At 41.7% G+C, this 24,483-nt stretch overlaps 1 protein-coding gene across 1 annotated transcript in view; it reads right to left on the bottom strand.

Annotated features, from left to right (window-relative positions):
* Positions 1-661: 661 nt before the first annotated feature.
* The window catches only part of uvrag (UV radiation resistance associated gene), a 176,493-nt gene continuing 152,671 nt past the window's right edge, over positions 662-24,483 (bottom strand). Inside the window, exons 14-15 of the mRNA XM_037688147.1 lie at positions 14,002-14,093; positions 662-1,822 (exon numbers count right to left, since the gene is read on the bottom strand). Coding sequence (XP_037544075.1) covers positions 1,024-1,822; positions 14,002-14,093 — 891 coding nt within the window. The 3' untranslated portion in view covers positions 662-1,023. The remainder of the gene's footprint in view (positions 1,823-14,001; positions 14,094-24,483) is intronic.

Below are 24,483 nucleotides of genomic sequence, written 5' to 3'. Positions count from 1 at the left end.
AATTATAACATTTGCACAAACAACTATGAAATTTAGAAGATTACTTGGACGTCATCAATCTGCTGTGGAGGTGTCGGATCAGAGTAAAGAAGGTTAGTGTGTGGGGTCTGAGAACTGACCAGACCGCACCAGAGGTGCTCCAGCTGCTTACAGTTGTAACAGCTACACAGTTTATGTGAATGGGCAGAGAAAAGGTTCATGAAGACGCCCCGTGAACCACCAAGAAGCTGCGAGGAGTGGAGCTGTTTAAGATGGCAGCGACCCACCTCAGTCCAAGCAGAACCAAACTCTGTTTGTCTAAAGTGAGGCCGTTCACGGAGACACCTGCAACAGACAGGATCACAGCTTTGTGTAAAACACCACTGACAAGTGGCAGGAATATCCCTTTAAACATTCGTACAAACTGATGACTGAGCCCGCTGACGACTGAAACACCGACAGAAACGACGTCTTGTGTTTTGAAAACGAGAATCGTGCTGGCATCAAAAGAAAGGTGAAGTGCAGCTTCAGGAAGCGTCACCGGGCTGCGACCGTCAACAGCGTTGACAGGAGAAATGTGCTGAAAACGTTTGCAGGGATTCACAACTTCATCAGCTCAAGCTCACCGTCACTTCAAGTTTTATTTATTCTTTTGAATAAAACGAAGCTACAAACTTTCTCCAGACATAGTTGCGGTGTAGCTGCTGGGCATCTTCAGCACGTCTCCAGAGCTGGACGCTGAACGTCCAGAACTGAAAGTGGACCTGTTCTCCGTTTTCAGGAACCATCTAGACTCCGACAATCGCAGCTCGGTGAGTTGGACCTTTGCTGTCCCAGAACTTACACTGTTGATCATTTTCACAAGATTACTATCGAAATGTTTACAATAAGTGCAAATTGGTTCTTGAGGAGCAGCTCCTTGACCTTGAGAGCAGTTGAGGCGTGAGGACCACACCTCCTACAGTTCAGTTTCTGTCCCTGCCTTGCATTTGTCTAAACTGCATGAGTTTGTCCACAACTCGTTTTCTCCTCAGACCCTCCGGGTCACTTGTCAGAGTTTTTGCGCGGCATGCGGAAGCTGGACGGGTTCTCATTTAGTGCATAGATGCGCCTGGAGAACTCCTCAAAGACGGCCAGCTCCCCCAGCACCTGCTCGTCACACTCTACAGCCACGGCGTGGTCCACGGGGATGCAGTGGTAGTCTTCCAGCCGGGCCTCGTCTGCTAACCCCACCCCCAGGCCCAACCCTGTGGCCTCCGTGCCCATGATCTCCTCGGCCTGTTCCACAGAGCAGAGCGGCTCTGGGACCGGACCGACCGGTGTCTGTCCCGGCAGTAACGAACCATTCATGTGCTGGACAGACGAAACGGTTTCATCGCCGACATCCTGTTTCAAACCAGCATTAGACGCACCTGTGCTGCTGGGTGGCTGCTCTTTAACCCCCCCCTCATCTGCTTCAGTCTCTTTGTCTTCCTCCTCTCTTACATTTGTATCCCCACTCTTCTCCACGTCCTCCTCCTGCTCTCCAGCCTGGTTGGCCTCCCTCGTCGGGGGGATGTTAAGAGCGGCCATGCTGGCATTAAGTGAGGACGACAGCTGTTTGGGTGCTGGTAAAGGGGGGGACAGGCTAACGGGAGGCTGCTCTTCACCCGAGGCTGCGTGGTTGCTCTGAGGAGGTGGCAACTTATATTTGAGCTGTGCTTCATCCTCCGAGCTCGCCCTCTTCCTCACGCCTCGCTCTGGAGAGCCGTCCTGGTAGGGGTAGCTCATTTCTGAGGCTGCGGACACACTCAGCTGGGGTTTTACGGGCACTGGGATTGAGCTGGAGACGTGATGTCTGTCGCTGTAAAAACCAGAAGAAACTCTAATAAGTGAGAGTTCGACAGCACAGTGCAGACAACAGCCTAGAGGGTGACACTGTAAAGCTCATCACACGTTCATTTTAAAACACTGCCTTATTCCAGACTCTTTTTATTTGTCCAAATGTTCAGCTATTTTAGATGTTAAAATGTGCACGTAAGCTGAGGATGTTTATACAGTCATGACTATTTTATCTGTGATACTGAAACCTTATAAAAACTACAAGCTGTGTGCAAACTGTGAAAAGAATAGTCCATGGTTGTAATAACAGAGTTAAAGGACAGTCTGGTAATTTCTGAAGTGATGCTCTATCAACTACATTAATAATATCAAAGTTCATGCTCAATAATCCAGGTAGAAAAATTAAGTCAGGTCCTCTAGACGGTTTCTTGTTGTTGAAACGTTTCGTCTTTCATCCAAAGGACTTCTTCAGTCCAAGGAGCTGCAACAAACAGTCTTAAAAATAGACCTTCACATGGTGCTCAGACAGTTTCTGAAAATAGAAGAGAAAAAAAAACATCCAGAGGACCTGACTTAACTTTGTTGGATTCATCTACCTGATTTATTGAGCATGAACTTTGTTATCCTGAACCACTTTGGCCATGACTGCCTCAGAGGAGTCAGCGGGGGAGAGGGCGGACTCCAGAAACCATTTTAGCACCATAAAACTGTGAAGGTGCTATTTACAAGACTGAGTTTGTTGTAGCTCCTCAGACTGAAGAAGTCCTTTGGATGAAAGACGAAACGTTTTAACAAAAATAACCCGTCCAGAGGATCTGACTTAACTTTGATGGGTTCTGTCAAATAGTTACCGTAGTTAATCGTATCAGCTGTGACATCAGCCAAAGAAAAGAGATTGTGCAGAAAAGGGCACAAAGGGCGAAAACAATTGTCCATGCTAGGCTAATGCTAGCCAAACTGTTTTTCATGAAAACTATACTGACTACTGATATTAGCTAATATTAAACCTCTAGACTTTTGTTCGACACAGTTTGTTTAGCTCGTTGTCATTTTCTCAGCTGACCGTCCACGTTACTATGTGCATGTTCTGAACGTATGCAGATGGTGCTGAGGCTGCTGAATGTCAAGGTTGAGAAAACAGTGACAAAGTAATCAGTAGCTGTCAAGCAAAAGTGTAACAATTAAACACAAACTAATATAATGTTTGAGAAAGAGCGGTTTTATAAACTGGAATAATGATAACAGGCCCTCGTTTAGTTAGCTATTAGCCTAGCCTGAAGGAAAACGTTAGCCCTATTTTCTGTGATCTGTAACTGACACCATTGATAACTGTTGACAGAACATAATTTAAAAATTACCAGACTATCTTTTTAAAGCTCATCAGCACCAGTCATCCCTACCCCAGGTCTTTGTTCCTAATCCAGAGGCAGCTGCAGCTGTTTGCAAATCTCTCCACCTAACAGCATTCAGAAAACATTTGTGCAGCAGCGAGACTACGCTCGTGTCGTGCCGACTAGAAAAGCACGGCAGGCGTCCACCCAGCTATGTCAGAAATTTTCTTCCAAAACCGATAACAGACTCAGGATCTGGAACACCCCACCCATGTCCCAGATGAAGCCATAAATCTACCTAAACGGGGAGGCCTCAACGCCCTTTCCAATAGTCAAGGCCATGTATAACTCAGTGGACTCTGGATACTCTGGTTAGTGTGACTGTTTTGCTGTCAGGGAAGAAGAGGCTCAATTACAGACTCACATGTGTTGGTAAAAGTCTTGAGGACAGGTCTTTGCTTGTTCAGTTGGACGTGCTGTCATAATAGATAACTCTGCTGTTACCAGGCCTTAGCCAAGGCAGTCTAGTTTGTAAGAGTGGTGCTTAGATACCAGCGATGAGTGTGCATGCCTTCATCATGCATTAGCCAACAGTGTGATGGATGGTTTTACTACCACACACGACAGCTTGTCAAATGGACCCGGAGCTCGACCCCTGCAGACACCCTGCTGAGGTGGTCCTGACAGGGTTCACAGGCAGGACACCCTGCTGAGAACAGGAGAAACCTGTCCTGTGTTAAGACAAACTTGTCAACTTCAAAGTGTGTATATTACAGTAAATCAGATCCATCTAGGGTGCAAAGGTACAGTCTGTTCAAAGTGTGGAGAAGCAGCAAGTCATGGCCGACATTTCAACTAAATGAACGGTGCTTTCTTTATCTGGCACTGCAAATCATTCAAAGCACAACTTAATACAACTGCAGCCCCATAACTGCACGAGAAGTTAAAACAAGAAAACAACGGGGGAAAAAATATTTTTTTACATAATGTCCCATCTTTTCTGGTGTTGTGTTTTCCCTTCTTCTCCACTGATGGCAGCTGTCTAAATATAATCAGCCTAGAGTACATCTTGTAACACAAAAGTCTTCTTGCCAAGTTTTCTCACTGTATGGGGTTTTGGGGAACATCACATCTTTCAGCTGTGTGTTAAATCTCCTGGCCACACCTTGCCTCCCACTTTGACTCTTAATCCCACTGTGCTACTTTCAGGCAATAGAACGAGACTGGAAGTCTGTAAAAGTCTACTAGGCCTTAAGTGGATGTGTTTTTCATTCAGAGCTGTCTTGTATTTATTCTGACAGGTAACAATGGGTTCCTGATCAACAGCTGGCCAGATGAGCATTAAAAATACAACTCTTTGTAGTTGACTCCTTCATTCTAACATGCACGGTTCTTGTCCTCAGTGTTCCATTTGTTCTCGATAACATGTCAGAGATAATCCCAGTTTGCCCTCATGGTGCGTGTCTCGGTGCTTTGTAGAGGATCTCCCTGCAGACAGGACACATGCTGAACTAGTTATATATGGAGAATCGAGCTGCGTCCAAGTTTACTTCAGAAACAATACCCACTCCCTCCCCACCACCCAAAGCACCCTTCGTGTTTAGATGTGTGAAAAAAGAAAGATGTGGCAGTCAGAAGCAAAGGAAGCCGATTATCCTGTCTGTCACAGTCTATAAAAAATAACCTGCAGCTGCTCTAGAGTCGTTTTTATTCATCCGTACTTCAAAAGATGGGTCCCAGAGCGAGATAATGAATTTGATTTTATTATTTTTCCCCAAGAAGAGTACTGGAACTAACATGGAAAGGAAATGCTGCAACGGTGTGTTAAAAGCGTATACTTCTTATTACAGGCTTTTCTAAACCAGCCGCCATCTTCTCTGGATACTTGGGAAGATCATTTTTATCCACCAGTCAACCAAAAGTCAGGTAATATTATTTTTACCAATGTCTGAATGTGTGTCTGAATGTTAGCAAAATATCTCTTGAAGCACTGAACAGATCAGACTCGTAAAAAATGATTAATGGATGGACAACTACTACAGATTAATGTTTGGAGTAAAATGTTTTCAAGATGGCTGCCACACAGGGCCGGAGTGGGACTCATTTTCAGTCCTGGAGTTTCAGGCCTCAGACCGGCCCACTTTAGATCACGACCTATTATTAAAATCATGTAATTATAATGGGCAGCACGGTGGCACAACTGGTAGAGCTGCTGCCTCTCAGCGAGCAGGTTACCCTGGAAAAAAAACTCCCTCACGAGGAAGAAACCTTTAGCAGAACCAGCTCAGGACAAGAGGACCATCTGCTTCGACCAGCTGGGTTTGGTAGGAACAGATACACAATGGCAGGTCAAGAATCACATGTTGATAGAAATAGTATCAAATGAAAACTATTCAATTTTAGCAAATTATTTAAGGACATTAGGTCAATTTGTCCTCTAGTAGTCTAAGCTGAAGGGTGCATTCACACCAGCCCTGCTTAATCTGCTTTAATCCAACTCTAGTCTGTTTGCCTAGAAAGTCCGGTTCGTTAGGGGGAGGTGTGAATGAGGTTGCCGATTGGTCAATTGCTGACACGTCTACCACAGCTAATCAACATTAGCTACCACAAAATGACTATACCACAGTTAATTTAACAGATGCTGGACCCAAACTTGATGTGTTCGTAGCTGAGCGTTAGCACCAATATGCACTCTGGGCATGGCAGCATGCTATACTGCACAGGATTGTGCATAACTACTGTATTTTAATGGTTTGACCAAAACAGCTGCGACCGCTTCATTTCTCAACATAAGATGATCTCAGTCTAAAACTCTGGCATGAAAAGTAGAAGACGATATGCATTCCTTCAAAGAAGGCTAAACCTTTAATGTTTGCCAGGTTGAGTGGAGAATACTATATAGAAGTATAAGTGTTATGTGTTTTCGTCATTCCCAGACAATGGCAAAATTAATTCTCCTAATTTAACTCATCGCACCTGGGATACACCCAGAGGAGCAGTGGGCAGCTATGCAAGCGCCCGGGGAACAATTAGGGATTACGTGAATCCTAATCCTTGAAAATCGTATGACTGCACAAATAAGAAGAGCGTTCTCATGGTGCAAAACATAATTGTTACTTATTCAGTGTAAGCAGCTAAATATATTCAGTGTGAGGGTTCAGCATGAGGTAGAGCTGCTGCCTCTCAGAGAGAAGGTTGCTGGTTCAAATCACGGTCCGGGGTCCTTTCTGGGTGGAGTTTGCATGTTCTCTCCATGCATGCGTGGGTTTTTTCCGGGTCCTCCAGTTTCCTCCCACAGACCAAAAACATGCATGTTAGGCTGATTGGTAACTCTAAATTGTCTCTAGGTGAGAGAGTGAATGGTTGTTTGTCTCGTTTGTCTCTATGTGTCCCTGTGATGGACTTGCGACCCGTCCAGTGTGTACCCCGCCCCTCGCACAGTCTGGACATGGGCACCGGCGACCCCCGTGACCCAAAATGGAAGACGATGGTAAAAGATAATGGATGGATGGGTTCAGCATGAGGGAAGAGACTGCCTTTATCTTTTAGCTCGTGCTCCTGTATTGCGAGCCGCTAGCGTCGCGTTACATCAGTGCCGACAGGTGTTTGGGTGGGGGTGTGTGCGGTTCAGTAGATGGGACGCTCGGTTCCGTTGATGGGGCGGGGTGCCCCGCTTGTATAATGGTAGGGGACACACTGAAACATACCACTGAGTAACTTTTGGAGTAAACCTGACTGAAGCTGGCTGCCACAGCTAAAAGACCTCATCAAACATAGACTTGTAGTACATAGATCAAACTATAACTTTTTCTATACTGAACCAAAGTTTGATGTGGAAGTAGCTCAGAGTTATCGCTAACACAAACTTCAAGCACTACCTGATCACACGAGGTCTGTTTTTAAAGCATTGCCTGTCTGAGTCAACTCTGTTAGCAACATATCTCATGAACTACTGGACGAGCTTTAATAGCACTCAGAAAATAATCATTGGGCGTACAGCTGAACCTCTTTACCACTTAGTCACGCAAATTTAAGATGACTGCTACAGTGAATCAATTTTAATAAATAAAAAAATGGCTATGACAGCCACATTTTAAAATACTGATCTAATTTCGATGTGGTAGTGGTTCACAGCATGCACTCCCAATGTGGTTACTTGTGATATTGTCTGAGGTATAACATATTTACAAGGTTTGACCAAAACGGCTACAACGGTTTCTCAATACGAGATGATTTTAATTTAAAATTCTGGCACGAAAGGCGGTGGGTGATGTACAATCCATAAAAAAAAGATAGTTTCACTATATCAGTATTTTTGCTGCTCAACAACTGTGTCGACACAAAGAAAAGACTCGAGAGTAAAAAGAAATTGACAATTTGTTCTCTTTGTTCTCTTTCTTTCTGGAGGAGTGGTGGCGCAGAGGTTAGAGAAGGTGGGTCTGTGATCGGAAGATCGCCCGTTCAAGCCCCAGTACCGACAACATCAAAAATGTGGGTGGGGTAAGTGAAGCACCCCCACCTGCCCCCACCCTCATTCGCCCCACTCTGGGCCCATGAGCAAGGCCCTTAACCCCCATCTGCTCCTAAACAGATCTCTCTTGAAAATGAGTTCTCGTGGCTCAATGAGACTACCTGGATAAATAAAGGTAAATAAAAAAAAAGTTACTGTTTGGTGTTGTAAGGAAGTACTTCAGACTGCATTATTTATTACCTTAGAAAAAATAAAGCAGAGATATTTGGACAGCACTATCATTTATCCATTTAGAGGAAAAAAAATCTGGGAAACACCTCAGAAAAGCAGATATACGCCTTACGGGATGCAACAGATGGTTTGCTTCACGAAACCATCTGCAAAATGTTCTGCAGGATCTATTTGGAAAAGGGCAGACACCTTAAAATACTTAGTAGGTAACTGAATGAAACAGCTGTGTGTCAAAGTAACAACCGAACCTCAACCAATTAAATGAATTAAAAGGAACCAAATGGAACTGTTCATACATAGAAGATCCCCATGTTAATGGTAATCTAAAACATGTTCTCTCATAGATACTGACATGGTGCTGTTTAGTCCAAATTCTTGTTTTCCAGAGACAGCGCAGGGCCAAGTTCATTCTGTCATGAAGAAGTCTTCAAATCTGGAAAACCCAGCCTCTTTCCAGTATGCCCATCTAATCAGGTCACATAATGCACCTAAAACTTGTCCTGGGTTGTACATGATGCTAACAAATCAATAGATTTGTTCAAAATGGGATTAGCCTGTTTAAATAAACGTTGAATGAATGAAAACCAAAAATCATTCACAAAAAATATCTGCCACATTTTGAATCCAACTTTTTAGCTTTATTCTATAAAACTCTTCGATGTATTTCTTTCTGTTCAAGCCAAACTCATTAATACACATTTTTGGGACTTTTGAGTTCACAATAATTATGCTTATTAGTAGCATAAAGGAGCCAAGGTTGGTGCTCAGAGATTTGTTCAAGAACTCATTGCCACATGAAGGGTCTGGGGAAAGAGTTGATGATCTACCACTAGAACCAGTGTCCTGGGGGGGTGGGGGGGACATACTGCTCAGGATAACTTGCTGTTTTTGGGCACAGCCTAACTTTTCTGATTCAGGAAGTTTATGAAAGTCAGCTGACTGATACAAAAATTACTGTTTGTCTAGTGTTAAGTTGTTCTGTTTTATACAAGTCTAAAAATGGTTTAGGAATATTTAATGTTGACAAGTATCTGGAAAATGTTGACCCACATTCTTATTATAAAGACAATGCAAAGAATATATTATTTGGTGATCCATTTCTTAAGAGGCTGGATATTCAGGAGAGGAAAAATGTTGAGTTTACATTTTAAAGTTGATACGCATCGTCACAGCCCACAACTGCTTTACACAGTCTGTATGATTTAAGCATGTCAATTAACATGCTTCTTATGACGTAATGCACCAGCTTAATATTTGTTTTGTGACATTTTGATGGTTTTGTTCTCTTGGTTATTATAAATTTTGAAATCTAGTTTGTTGTCACCAATCTGCACCTTTGTGTAACTACCAAAACATTTATGGCCAACCAAGCAAGTGAAATAATGTAATGAAATAGTTTCTCAAATTAGATTTTTATTCAAATTCTAATTCTAAATAAAATGTATGGGAAGCATCCATTCATTCATCCATTTTCTGCTGGTTATCTATGGTCGGACTGTGGAAGTAACAGGTTCAGGAAGGAAATCCAGATATACCCTTTCTCCTCCTGGAGGATCCAAAGGTGTTCCCAGCTTAGAGAAGATACATGAATTCTTGAAGCGAGAGATGGATCAACATGCTGAAGCCTTGTCTGCAGTAATGAGGGATTTGTTCCAGCCATTCGTGGTAAAGAAGAAGCTGAATCGAAAGGCAAAGCTCTAGATTTATTGGTCTGTCTACGTTCCAACCCTCACCTCTGTCCAAGACACATGGATCATGACCAAAAGAATGAGATTCTGGAGACAAGTGGCTGAAATGAGCTTCCTCTGTAGGGTGGCTGAGACTGAGAATCTTATATTTGCTATTAGATAAAAGCAGAATTATGAATCCACATTTACTGAAATTGTTTAACTATCCATTTTCTTCGTAAAATGGATCAAGCTTGTAATTTTCTGATCAATCTGAAACGTTAGTTTGAGGCACAGTACTGGTCAGGATAATGAAAAAGTCTTTTAAATTTTTTTTATTTAGCTGATGGTTTGAATTAACACAGAATAAAATTTGGTTTCTATGTCCAGGGTCTAGTTGTCATACAAGAAGGTGGCAGGGACACAATGCCAAGAAACGATTACACTTCTCTGTCTATTTTACAAACATATATGCACGTGTGCACACATATACACACAAGCATAGATTTAAGGTTATTGGATTCATGCTTTCATCTCATGCGTCTACAGACCCTTCCACTTCCCATTAGGCAGAGGGGCCATTGAAAAGATGGTTTGGAAGCTTTGGCTTTTCATGGCTTCTTTCCTTTCAAAACACAAGATTATTCAATTAATGTGTGTAATACACATTTTCCCCTTTGCTGACCCTGGGAGAGGAGCGGAGATCAAAGCCAGCTTTGCCTCTTACCGGGCAGTGAAGCTGAAGTCTGAGGCGTACCAACTCCCAGGTTTTACTAGAGGTTACTCACAGGCCAGAAGGGTGCCAGGGAGGCAACGCAGGGAGCAAAGCTTTCTGCTTTACCGACAACACACACTGCTGAAGCCTTATTCAGACACTCCTATTTTAACAATGCAAGACATTGATGAGGTTTTCTCTTTTAAAAAAAGCATATTTTACTTTGATCTAATAATTGCACACAATTTTAAACAAAACTGCTCTGTCACTTAAGTCATAATTTATAATAGTAGTATGAGTTTCACAAAAAAAAAAATTAGCAAATTATCTGAAAGAAATTTAAAAAGCTTACTGCCGACACAATATTTCTGTACTAAACGATTTGCAGGTGATAAATATTGATCAATAATTAAAAGACAGTCACATTATATTTAATTACCAATAGTTAAACTGACACACTAGAAAAAGATAAAACATGCTCTAAAACAAAGCTACAACTGATGCTGTTCGTAAAACTACAATAGGTGTAGTGATACTGTGCAGCTGGAAGGATTTTTACTGAAACCGTTTTACTTTTGGACATTTGTTTTGATGTGCAACCATGGCAACAAGTTTTTTTCTTTTTCAACCAGGAGCAGCTGATCAATATCTCAAAAGCTCAAATAATATGTCAGTTATAGCTCCAACATCTCAAATGAGTTGAAAAGGAGGCGCCGTGGATGAATTCCCGTCTACCTGGTGGCTGTACTTGAGTAAATGACTGCTAAGATCCTGGAGCTGGCAGGAAATGTGGCTTGTGACAACAAGAAGACCGAGAAACCCGCCAAGTCCAAGTAGACGGATCAGCATCTGCAACCAGTTTCTTCAGACCTGCTGTAAGACATACCGCTGAAAGAGATCCTTCCTGCCCACAGCCATCAGCATCTATAACAACTCTTTAATGAAACCAGGATGACGAGTTACAACAACATGTAATTTCCCTTTTGGGATCAATAAAGTATTTTTGAATTGAATTGAATATTCTGCTAGGCTCTGGACAAACGTCCAATATTATCTAAATAGCATCAGGAGTATTATTGTGGAGGTAAATACAAAAAAAAACAGGGGTAGATGGATCCCTTTGAGATCAACTGTGAACAAATACTTTAATCAAAATTGTACTTTTGGGGAAAAAGTAAACTCAATGAAGCTATGTGGCGATTAAAAGTTTAAATATGTAATTTAATAAAGATGCTACATATTAGGAGCTTTTCATTTGCTGTTTAAAGTTGGTTAGTTAACATTTGTAGGAGTGGTGTGCATACATACTGTACAGTACACCTAATGAAGTATTTTAGACAGAAATATACAAAACTGATGAAACTAATTAGTTCAAAACTAATGCAAGTTTCAAATATTACAAGATAAGAATTAGTGGTTGTGTTTTTGTTGCTCAGCTCTGCACTGAAGCCCGTTCTTACGGCACACAGCTGCTTCTTTGCGAGTAGATTGATGGTGTGTAAAGAAGGCAGAGCGGGTTCAGACGTAAGCTAACCTCCGACTCCGAAGCTCCGTCTTTGACATGATTCTCATTTACAACGTGCTCCATAACGCCTGGAACATCGTTGGACAGAGGGGACGCTCTGCACTGACCTCAGCTTTGGCAGAGTGAAGGACTGAGGCTGTTCAGCCACTGCACACAGAACTGAGCAGCTTTCTACAAAAAAAGTGCACGAGGATGACTGCAAGTGCACGACAAATGATCATCAATTAAAAGCACGCGCAGAAAGGAAACAACGGATTTAATCGCAAATTTTCTTTTTTTCTTTGGATTTAAAAAACAAACAAACAAACGCAAAGAAAACAAAAAGTATATATTTTACTGCTGTTGGGGGAAGAATCAGTTTTGTTGTGTTTCCTTGACTGATGAAGCCTTCTGGATCGAAGGCGAAACGTTTCAGCACAAAAAAAGAAACTGTCCAGATGACCTGACTGAAAAATGTTGGATTGTACACCTGGATTATTGAGCATGGACTTTGTTGTTTTCAACCAATTTGACAAGACTGTCAACAAGGAAGAGGGCCGGCAATGGAGGAGGGGGCGTGGCAAAGAAATCCATCTTAGCACCAACATAACTGGTTTGTTCCACTTTGGAGTAAGCTGTTGGGGGAAGAATCAGTTGTGTTGTGTGTTTCCTTGACTGATGAAGCCTTCTGGATCGAAGGCGAAACGTTTCATCACAAAAAAAAGAAACTGTCCAGATGACCTGACTGAAAAATGTTGGATATATATTTTACCATTTGTTCCACATAAATATTTTTAAGTGCAGATCAGGGTTGAGCTCATGTGTGTTTGGTGTTATGGTCTGCCTGGAAAGGTTTATGATGCACATAATTTTGACGATTTTACATAATTCCTTTAAACTTTAATTCCTTAGATTAGGCTGTTTAATTTAGTCATTGTGAGGGCATCATAGAATAGGTAAATTAAGTAAATGAAGGCTTGAACAGAAAGTTGATGACCTCGAGTTACAGAATCGGGTCACACTGAAACATTTTTGAGCTGGTTTACCAGTACACAGACCTGATCTAAATGTGCGCTGTAGCTCAGGTGTGCACACAGAGCCTAACAGGTGTGAGTACAAATCTGCCACGTTCGTAACTCTAACGCTCTCTGCAATACCCAGTCAGCTCTCATGGTTGTTTGTCTCGGTGCCGCCACAGCAACAGTAGTGGTGGTACCACCATTGTAGAGGTTTTGCACCCCTGTGATCAGTGAGCCATGTGGATGTATTTTGAGACAATCATAACCTACTGGACTTTAGACTGTGCACATAGTTTGGTTGCAAAATGATGCAAAAATGATTAAAAGTCAAAATCTCAGATGGTGAGATGGTTTTAAGAAGAGATTTAAAAACAGACAGGGAAGAGTCTGATGTTCAAGGGCAGGTCGTTCCACAGTTTAGGAGCTGCCACAGCAAGAGCACGGTCTCCTCTGAGCTCACGCTTTGTCTTTGGCACACTCAGGAGCAGCTGATCACGTGACCTGAGGGATCGAGAGGGTGCGTATGGATGCAGCAACTCGAACAGATAGGGCGGGGCAAGTCCATTAGGAGCTTTAAAAGCAAATAAAATAATTGTAAAATGAATCCTGGAATGTAGGTGCAGTCAGTGCAGGGAGGCTAAAACAGGAGAAATGTGCTCAAACCTTCGTGTGCCAGTTAAAAGCCGTGCAGCAGCGTTCTGCTCCCTCTGAAGCTGACAGATACATGAATCACTGATTCCTGTAAAGAGTGCATTACAGTAGTCCAGCCGAGTGGTCACAAAGGCGTGAACTACTGTTTCAAAATGCTGCTTAGAAAGAATCAGCTTCACCTTCGTCGGCTGCCTCAGACAGAAAAAACTAGATTTAACAACTGCTCTGACGTGGTTTTCTAATTTTAGTCCAGCATCGACTTTGACCCCCAGGTTTGTAATAATTGGCCTGATGTACTGGGCCAAAGAACCATCATTGACATTGGGAGTCAGTGGAGCTTCCAAAGACCATCACCTCAGTCTTTCCTTCATTTAACTTTAAGAAGTTCACAGCCATCCAGGCTTTGATGTCCTCCAGACATGAAGACAGAGGAGCCAGAGAGTTAGTCCTTTGTCTTCAGCGGGACATATACGTTTACATCTTTATATCTTATACAGCACAAGGGAATGTGGTTTCCTAAAGAAACATTTAAAATAAAACCATCTAATCAGTTTTGATCGTTTTAATGAGTTTGTGCAACTATTAATTCCTCTCATTGTGTGGTTTTCTTACCATCGCACCATCAGACCATGTTCCAGGAAGTTCTTCAGGTTGGGTAGTGTCTGCTGCAGGTCTGGGGTGGCCAAACCATGCTGATATCTCAGCTGCAAGACAAGAGAGCAAACCATCATCATTAACCTGAAACAACACGCTCCACAAGGCCACACATACAGTACGTGGTGAGCGAGCACGGCTGCGCATCAACCCGACACGTGTGCATGACACGCTGGGAGAAGAAAAAGCATTGCCTTCAGAAGGTCTCTGAAGTCTGCATTCTTTGACCGTGACACGTTTCTTTTCACCCCTTCAGACTATTACTCATCTGGACACACAATGGGCACCTTCTGCTGATAACAGGCATGTGTGATAATATGTAAGGTGTGCTGAAAGACAGGAGATGAGATGTGGGCGGAAAGAAAAACACCTCTGACAAAACATCTGGATGACATGGGGCAAAACGTACATCAGGAACCTCATTATGTTTCTAGTGGCCTCTCCCACTATTTTTATTATATCCCTCTTCTAAATGTGGCCTTGAACAGTTCCTCCAGTAGAGAAAACAAAGGCCACCTCAAAGCTCCAGCTTTAGAGCCAGGGATCTCTTTCTCAGCAGTTGAGTGATGTCACATCAATGCCAGCTCGAGTCCCAGGGAGTTTATTTAACCTATATCACAGAACAGCAGAGGAGCATCCCGCTGCACGTCCAGCGTACATCTCAGAGGCCCCTCTGTCACACAGGACGCCTGCACCAGCCGACATCTGTTCTGTTTCCACTCAGCTGCCACAGCAAACTCACAGCTTTCCTCTCTTCCCCCCCTCACTACTGGTGCAGAGATTATTGTACATGACTCCGACTCAGGTTACCACGCTTTGCATTTATTTAGTTATTTATGGATGAACGACCTCATTTTAAGAAATGAAATTTAAAAATTCCATGTCCTCCTCAAGAAGGTTTTATTTACAGTTTAACAAGAGACAAATGGTTTTCAGGGTGTCAGCTGTGCTTAACACACATTAATTAAGCTTTTTGCCTATTTACCTAACGCTGCAACATTTAAAGGAGATTTATTACACCATTTGTTGACATAACATTCCTAAAATCCTAATGAAGTGTCTGTTACATGCGTTGGTCAAAATGTTACAGAGATAAAGTGCAGCTCCCTCTTCAACCATGAATTCACTGCTCTGATCAGAAGAACTGGTTTAGGGGTTGAAGGGAGCCGCTCGACTCCGCACCTTACAGATGTGGACCGTTCCACGCAAACATGACCTGCAGATGGAACGGTCCAGTGTGTCTTTACACAGGGGTTTGCAACTTGCTTCCAGAGGAAATGAAGTCCAGTTTTACAACTACTCAAGTGTTCTTAAATGAAAGGTTGCATGAGTTGTTGGACTTCTATGTAAAGAGGACTTCCGTTGTCTTGGCCATGATGACAAACTCACCCGCCTTCAGAATGATTTATGTCAAAAATATATTTTCAGGAAAACAAACAAAAGGACAGGGCGATGCAGTCAGACCGTGCTGAACAAAATTCTTCAGGTAATTCTCTGACCCAGCGTTACCTGCCTATCAGAAATTTTATCATTTTGGATCATCAAAACAATCTCACTCCTAGACAGATGTGTGGAAGATCCAGGTCGGCTTGACGTTTTTATGAGAGACCACAAGGACAGTTAGGGACAATTTAGATTTAGATATGTTTTTGGTCTGTGGGAGGAAACCGGAGTACCCGGAGAAAACCCTCGCATGCACGGAGAGAACATGCAAACTCCACCCAGAAAGGCCCCCCAGTTGGGATTCGAACTGGCAACCTTGTTGCTGCGAGGCGGGCGGCAGCTCTATCAGCTACGCCACTGTGCCGCCCAAGACAATATTGTATTTTTATACTGTATTCAGCAAGAGGTTGAACCTCCATCCAGTCTCAACATTTTAGGAGTGAGTGGTCAGAAAAGCATCCCCACGGCATGATGCTGCCACCACCGTGTTTCACATAATGTGTTCAGGGTGAAGTACAATATTATTTTCGTCTGATCTTAGCAGAGCTTCTTCCTTTTTGATGTTTGCTGTTATTATGTTGCAAGGACAGCTGAAGAGGAGAAATTGCCGTCTCCTCTTGCACATATTTAATTAAAAAAAAAATCTGAATTTATAAGCAGTATTAACACGTGAAACTATTTACATATAAGGAAACATGAGAAAGATGCACTTTTACGTTCTGCAAGAGTATTTAGTCACCTGCCCTAGTGGCACAGTTGCTCTTACGAAGCTTGTAAATAGCAACCACGGTGACAAAAAAGAACTGGACTGAACGATGACATCAACACAGAAGACATCACAACCACACGGATCCCATTTCCACAGACGAAACGGTTAGATAACCTTGTAGAGTAACAAGTACAGGGCCTACTATGAACTGTGAATGATACGTGTTCATGTGCTTGTATCAATGTTCCAGAGTGTTTTAGCTTAGTTCTAGCCTTAAAGGGTCCATACAGTAGTGAAACTAAAGCCGTGATACTATCAGTGTAAGGTTTTCATGAAAAACAGCTCAGATCTTGGGTGGTGAGTGAGGACGTCACCTCAAAACCCAGCTGGTGATGGAAAGGTCCACAACCCACACCAGCAACACTGAGATACATTCATGGTTCAGAGTAGACCTCGGGCTCTGACCGACTAATGGCGGAACTGGGTTTTAACAGTAAGCCAAGATCAATAACACCACCAGTTTAGAAATTAAATATAAAAAAGAAAAAAAACACAGAGACATGGGGAAAGTGGGTTTGTTTGTTTTTGTTTCTTACCAGATGCTAAAAAAGGAAAATCCAAATCTCACGGACATCTTGAGGTTCTGGTTCAGAAAGTATGAATTACAAATTATGAATCAGATACGAGCAAAGAATAAATATTACAGTTTCAGTGGGAGTAAAAACATTTATACAACATACTGTGTGCTTTCTTTCTAAGCAAGAAGGAATAACAAAATGCTATCTTTAAACCCTTTTGCCTGGCAACAACTCTAAAGGGTAACAGGCACACAGCCTGTCTGACAGGACGCCCGTGTTATAACACACGCTGTATGTTTGAGAGGGTGCGCAGAGGCAGTGCATGACTGCAGGACTGTTCATCTGTGCGCATGGACTTCACTGCTCGCCTCGTGTGCAACACATCGTGTCAAATATCCAGCACGCCGAAGACGAGACACCACAGGGTTGCTCTGACACTTGGAGATCAACGGGATTGATCAAGTTTTCAAACATCCACCTTTAAACTCAAGTATTTCTTTGATTGTTTTTGGTTTTACTGGATGGAAGCCACACTTTTAAAAAAGTGTCTGCTGCCATCCACAAACAGACGAGTGTGAACGTTCAGAAACTGCTCCCTGGAAGTTTGTTGCAACTTATAAAAAGGCACATCCGTTTAATTCTGCTACACAACAGCACAAAGGTCAAAGTGTGGGGGGAATATAAGGGCACACCACACTTTTCAGATTGTTATTAGTAGAGAAATTTTAAAACAACATGAATAATTTTCCCTTCACTACGTTATTATGTGCAACTTTGTGTTAGTCAATCACATAAAATCACAGTCTCATGTGTTTTGAGATAAAAAGACAATACGACTGTAAAATAGGCGTTTAAAGGACGAGTGCAAGAATCTGAGGACTCATCCTCATTCGCCACGAAGATATCGATGTATACAGGTTGGGTCTGCCGGTCCACTGGAGTCATGACCACACACAAACCTCTGACGCTGACGGAGATCCGGCGGGAATTAGTCAGTTTACAGTGCATGCCATCCGTTATTTGGAGAAACCTTCATGTTTGCCCTGAGCTCTGTTCAGAGGCTAAACAAACACAGCCTTGCTTATGCCGCACATTACAGTTCCCCTGAATTTGTCAGTGCTAATCACTTTCAGATTAGACCTCTATTGTGGGCGGGCTGCTGCTGTGAGCTCCGAGCATGATTGCTGATGATGTGGCACTGGGGGGTGGGGGCTGGAGGGGGCTGGTGGCAGGTACAGTCTCAGATCGTGCATTTTAAAATTTAAAGTATCCATACAGGAAATGCTCATTAGTAAAAACATCACTGCATGTTGAGAAGTTGTGAAACAATCAGATATTTTCATCATGAGCAATTCATGCATCAAAACTCCTCAAATCAAGTTCTGGAGGATCCTGGGCATGTCTCACAATTACCTTGTGAGTTACAATCAGCACGTTTCTGTCCACTGTGGTAAAAATAGAAAACGGAGATTTTACATCCTCCCTGGGGATGATAATCAGGCAGCTCATTAGTTCCCATGACAGCTTGTTAGAGAGGGGGGGGGCTAACCAGGTGTTCCTTCCTCCACCATCCCTCTGGTAAAACTGACGACTGGACATGTCAACAAATCCACAACGTTGAAACAGGCACTGGTTTTCATACATGCAGCGACGTGGAGCTTTGGGAGATAACCTGTCGCTGGTGATATGTCAGAGACTGAACTGAATGAAGATCTACCTCTTCAAATGATCTGTAACAGAGCGATGCCACCGCTGTGAGTTTCTACTCGTCTTACTACAAAATGCAACGCCTCACGTTGGGTTGCCAACTGTCCCAAAATGATATTTAGTTAAAGGGACACAAATCATAGCAAAATCAGTTGCATTACTGTATAAAGTAAAATAGTATTTGAATGACAAAGCTTTATATACATTGTATAATGTAATGATTGTTCCACATTTAATCTATTGTAACGAATGAAGTTTGGGGAAAAGCATGCAAACAATTACAAATCCTATTTTTATTTTACAAAAAAGAGCTATAAGAATTATTAGTAGGAAGTGCTATGGTCACCCAACAAATATATTATTTCATCAGTTTAAATCATTACAATTTTATTATTTGGTTGAATATAATATTTTACAAATCATGTATAAACCTCATAAAAATATTACCCCCAAATATTCAGTTAAAATTTGTTTAAAAAGAGAGTCATTATAACCTTAAGGGAATGTAAATGTTTGTAAAACCTCCATTTAGAACGAGTGTGAAGGAGCTGCGTTGTAGTTCAGGGAACAGGATTATGGATTGTCTTGATATCAACACAAACGTTTCTAAAACAATTTATGTTTAAAAAGATCAAGTTAAAATTGATGGGAAGGTATAGGTGAAGGATACCTGGTGTTTTTTATTTTCAATCTGGAGATTGTTCAAGTGTAGGTTGTTTGTTTAGTTTATTTTTTTAATAAGGGGCAGATATAAGATTTTTTCTTCTTTCTGCACCTTTTCATTCAATGTTTTTGTTCTTTCTGATGAATTTATTCTGGTCATTTTAAATGAATGAATACATGAATAAAATCATGTCATTAATCAGGGTTACAGCGTAGTTCAACAAATGGTTGAAACATTTTGAACTGAGGTTCTCTGTAAAGGTTATAAACTAATATCTTACCTGCAGTAGATGTCGTTGCACATCATCAGTTTCAAAAATAAAGGTAAAGTTTGTCAAGATTCATGAGCGGACATCTTTTATGAGTGGGGCCAAGCCCAAAGAGGATGTCTGCAATATTTAAACAATTCCAGTCACAATATTTACAGCAGTTCAAACTAAAACGAGCTGATTAACCTTTACACTGCTGTTCATCAATTAAGGTCATGCCAGAAATATTTTAAAAGTTTTAGTTGGAACTGACACTAGTCTGCACCAGAAATGTTTCTGTGTGCAAATTAACTGTTTGTGTTGCAAATAACCACAAAATAATTTCATTAATAATAAAATAATAATTTAAGGGGGAGTGGTGGCGCAGAGGTTACAGAAGGTGGGTCTGTAAGGTTCGGAAGATCGCCAGTTCAACTCTCCAGACCAACAACATCTAAATGTGGGTGGGAAAGGTGAAACGCCCACACCTGCCTCCACCCTCATTTGCCCCACTCTGGGCCCTTGAGCAAGGCCCTAAACCATCTGCTCCGCCAGGCGCCCTAAATGTCAGCTCTCTGCTCCACACATCCGGCATAAAAATAATTGCCAAGTCTTCGTGTGAGTTAGATTGCTGTGGTGACCCCTGAAGAAGGGAGCAGCCGAAAGAAGAAGAAGAACCACAAAATAATAAGCAGGCAGCAATGGAAATAAAAATATTTTAAGACAGCAGCAGGTTACTTTGGTCTTGGCCTCCTTCAGACTGTTAAAGTCAAAATTAAACTATTCCTCCAAACAGAGGAATCTGCAACAGATGAGATATCAACCTTTTATAACTTGTCACAGAACATCACTTCAAAATGCCCAATGTGTCCTTTTAAGTAGCTCAATTAGTATTAAACTCTTTCAAACTACAGCAAAGAGTCATAGGAAAATCAAGAAACAGCCCCGGAGTGGTTGTATCAAGACCAGCACTTAAAAGTAGCACTTGCACCTCACAGGCAAACTATGATGAGATTGGTGGTGCACTGGCTGCACTGGTCCACAGACAAACTGTCCAGGATCAAAGCCGACCTGGACCCTGCATGCAGTCGTTGCAAACAAACTCCAGCTACACTCCTGCTTACATTCTGGACCTGTCCCAAACTGCAGACTTTTTGGCAATCTATTTCTGACACCTCCTCTGGAATATGAGGGAAAACTGTTCACCCATCACTCATTTCACTGTTCGGGCTGGTCCCTGTGGATACGTCCTCCAGCAGATGCGAGAGGGATATGACGGCCTTTTGCTCTCTCTTTGCACAACTGGAAGGACCCACACCTCACAACATATGTACAATGGATCAGAGAGGTGATGTATCATATCTGGAGAAAACAAGACATACCCTGAAGGGTTCTGTTAAAAGATTCTGGGACACGTGGCAGAACTTTGGGTTATACGTGGAGAACTTGTACCGTTTGATTTACTTTTGTTTATGTGTAAATGATCCGGTGTGGGGAGGGATGGGGTGGGAGGGGGCTTTGTTTTTGGTCTTGTTCTGTCAATTTGTTCTGTGTGTTATTAAAAATGCAAGAATCAATAAAAAAAATACCTTGTTTAAAAAAATATGACAAGATTTTGAATAAAATAGTCAACTAGAAAATTTCTGAAGCAATAATGAAGGCTGTCAGTGCTCAAACTGCTCAAAATTCAAACATAACTTTGTAATAGTGCAGCTCAAAAAAATGTTTTTAAATTTAATTTTATTAAGAGACGGAAAGAGAATGAAAACTGAGATTCAAACAATGTTGCTGTGCACGTCAGATCTTCAAAATCTTTCAACCATCAGCAGCAGAAGACGATCAGTCACACGTCTCTACAGTGTTTAATGAAGGAGGTATAAGTTACTGAGACCCTTCATTTCCAGGTTTAAAGAGAAAATTCGAGGTAAAATGTAAATGAATGTGTGGAAGCTTGGTGATCCACACTCGGGGTGAATTGGAGATAAAAGCCCGAGTCCTACAGAAGTGAGAAAGTGAGTGAGAGATGACATAATGCTGACATTTTGGTGTACAAGTTGAATATACAATGAAAAACAAAACATTTTAGACAAATCCAAAATGACGTTGAGTAACAAACTGTTAGCTGAACATTTGGTGGTAAAATCTGTAAAAATCACAAAACCTAAACTCGTTGTGTAAAAACGGTTAAAGATGAATAAGAGTGTTAAGAATCAGCACAAGTTTATTTCAGAGTAGATTTGTGAGTCCTTTTTGGAAAGGGGCTGGCGGCATGTGAAAGCCTCACTGTGCAAACACCCATCAAGGAGCAGGTGAAGCTTTATTCTTCCATCAGCGACAGGATCTGCTTGAAGCGGCTGCAGTCTTATCATGTCTGTACAAATGACTCGCACAGTGGCCTGTTGCTCCAATTGCAGTTAGTTTTTGTGTACAGCTCTAAGATCCACATATACAGCTCACAATCTCTTGATTGCCTTTTTGTTAACTTCCCAAGAGGATAATTGCTGCCAACTGTTTGAGGGCTGCATCTAGCTCTGATTGAATAAACACCCACCTCATCTCCGTGATGCAGACATCAGTGCATCGTATTTACACACAGAGTTCCATTTGATCTATTGTTTAGATGTTTCATTTAACTCTGACTCGTCCAGAAGGGTTACAGCACACACATTACCTTTGTGGCTGAGCAGTAAAGCCAGGCCTCATAAAATTTGGTGCTATCCGTTATATTTACTTTACGTGGAAAACACTGACAATAAAACATAACCAGCAACAGCAGATGCGATGAATCTGACACAAAGGCTGAAAACTGACAAACAGTCTGGAAAATTTGCCTGTTACTCATAATTTTTTCGTAAACGAGGACCTACAGGGACCCGGTGTATGATTGCACTTCGTTCTCAACATTGTTTTCCCCTCTGCTGCTTTTAGCTCGTTTGTCCCAACAAACTTCATTTCTTTGTAGCTGGCTGATTTGAAATGGTTCATTATGTTTGATACATTAAACTTAATGAGTTAAAATTAGACATATTAGTAGCTGAAAGTCTTTAACAACAAATACTGTGAGTCATCTTGTGGGAGTGAGCATAACAATATTTTCAAGGTTTGACCAAACAGCTACAACTGTCTGTCACGGTGCACTAAGATTCATAACTGGTTGTAACTATCGTGTTAACTGGTCACCATTAACTTCACACAGACTCTCCCACTGGTACATTTTCATCTTTAAATCACTTCTTGATCTGCTGCCTTCATTCATCTCCTCCTACATGTCTCTGTGTGAGTGCAGCTACAGCGTGCGCTCTCAGGACATCATTACCTGCAGTGTTCCCTCAGTGAGGACTGAACTAGACAAAAGGACCTTCTCCTACTCCGCTCCAGTTTCCTGGAATATCTTGTAAAAACATCTGAAGCTCTCGACCTTTGACCTCTTTAAGTGGCTTTAAGAATCTGTTGGACTCCTGGCAGGGACCAATGCAGACATGTTCCTGTTTTTAGTTTTCTAAATCGCTTTACAACCTAGCTGTTTTTTATATAATCTTCTTTCATTTATTTTTTCCAATTGATAAGCTTTCTTTTATGATTGTCTGCTGTTGTCACCACTCTTTGTTAAATCAGGTCTCTCTTGTAAATGAGTCCTTGAGGCTCAATGAGACTAACCTGTAGAAACAAAAGATGAGCTTAATGTAAAACTTTGGTATGAAAGATAGACCTGGGATATGCAGTCCTTTAAGGAAAGCTGGGCCTTTTTTTTGTTTTTTTTACTGAATTTATGTTTGGAGAGTTTGCATCTACTCCTGTTCTGTAGCTGATTGGAAAACCTCGCATGGTACAACAGAGGTTCAAAACCTCAGGAATCATGTGGAGTGGCGTGGAATATGAAATCCAACGTGATTAATCGCTGCGGCCTTTCATGTGTCTCAGTAAATATACAGAACAGGACTGAAAAGTTGTTTGAGTCTGGCTAAGGTCACATAACTCATTCACAGCAGAAACTCACTTCCCTTCAACTCAGAGCTGTGTTCTGGTCTTGAATACATGCCATGGTCATCATCAACCAGTCTCAAAGTCAAACTAAGAATCAGAATTCATAAACACCAGGGGCGTTTGCTTACCACAGAGAATATCTTCCCACATATCTGGAGTGTGAAGAATTGCTTCTGTCCTGAATGCGACTTGTAAAAGGCATTTATTTTTCGTTGATAAATGTGGTCTAGGATTACAACCATTTTTTCATTAAACAAGTCTAATTAGTAACATCAGATGCCATAAGCCAAAGTAATATGTTATAATACTTTATAGGAGTTTTGAGCAAAGTCGTTTTTATTCAAGTTAGTCTGGTTTCAAGCACTCAGAGGAACCTTGGTGAAATTCAAGGAAAAGACTGAAAAGATTTGAATCGAGTGCTTAAGAAGATTCCTGCCTGTTGCTAAAGTTCCAGACAAGTAAAACTAAAATATATAAACAGCAGTGAAGTACAACAAACATCTGGTAAAGTTATAAATGAACTGAAAGTCAAATCTGGTTTAACAAGTGATACACCAGTGTCCCCCGTCCTTGAGGGATTTGAATTGTGAAAGTTTGTAGTTTTTGAGACGAGTGTTTTTCTGGACTGAAACTGAACAGAGAATAAAAGTAAACCTTTATTTTTGCTGCAGGATATTCAAGTGGGCAGGAGTTACACCGTTTATAAAACCAAAGGTATGTTTGTGTTTCTTTTATTTTCTTGTCTGAAGTAGCAGAGTGACAGATCCTGGAGAGCGGAGGGAGCAATTTTCCCCACAACCAGGCGCAAAGGTCAGGGGGTGGCCATTGGTGGCCTTGGCCACCATAGAATAATCTGCAGCCACCCCAATCCCAATCATTTGAAGAAGCTATAGTTTTAAGCACTATAAAAGGTAGGAAGTATAGTTCCCTCAAATGATGGGGTGGCCAGTTTACATATACTGTATACGTAGTGGTGGCCATCTTGGATTTTGACGCGACAACCCAATTTTTTGATGTATGCAATTCTGTCACCTAGATGTAGCCACACACCAAAATGGAAGTCGTACCTCACTTTTCAAGTTATGCCCACAAAGTCCATGTACACCCC

The sequence above is a fragment of the Nematolebias whitei genome, chromosome 14, assembly GCF_014905685.2.
Source record: "Nematolebias whitei isolate Nwh7 chromosome 14, NemWhi1, whole genome shotgun sequence".
NCBI classification, from domain to species: domain Eukaryota; kingdom Metazoa; phylum Chordata; class Actinopteri; order Cyprinodontiformes; family Rivulidae; genus Nematolebias; species Nematolebias whitei.
The sequence above is the reverse complement of the archived record's forward strand: the minus strand, read 5'-3'. Positions and strand labels throughout refer to the sequence as shown.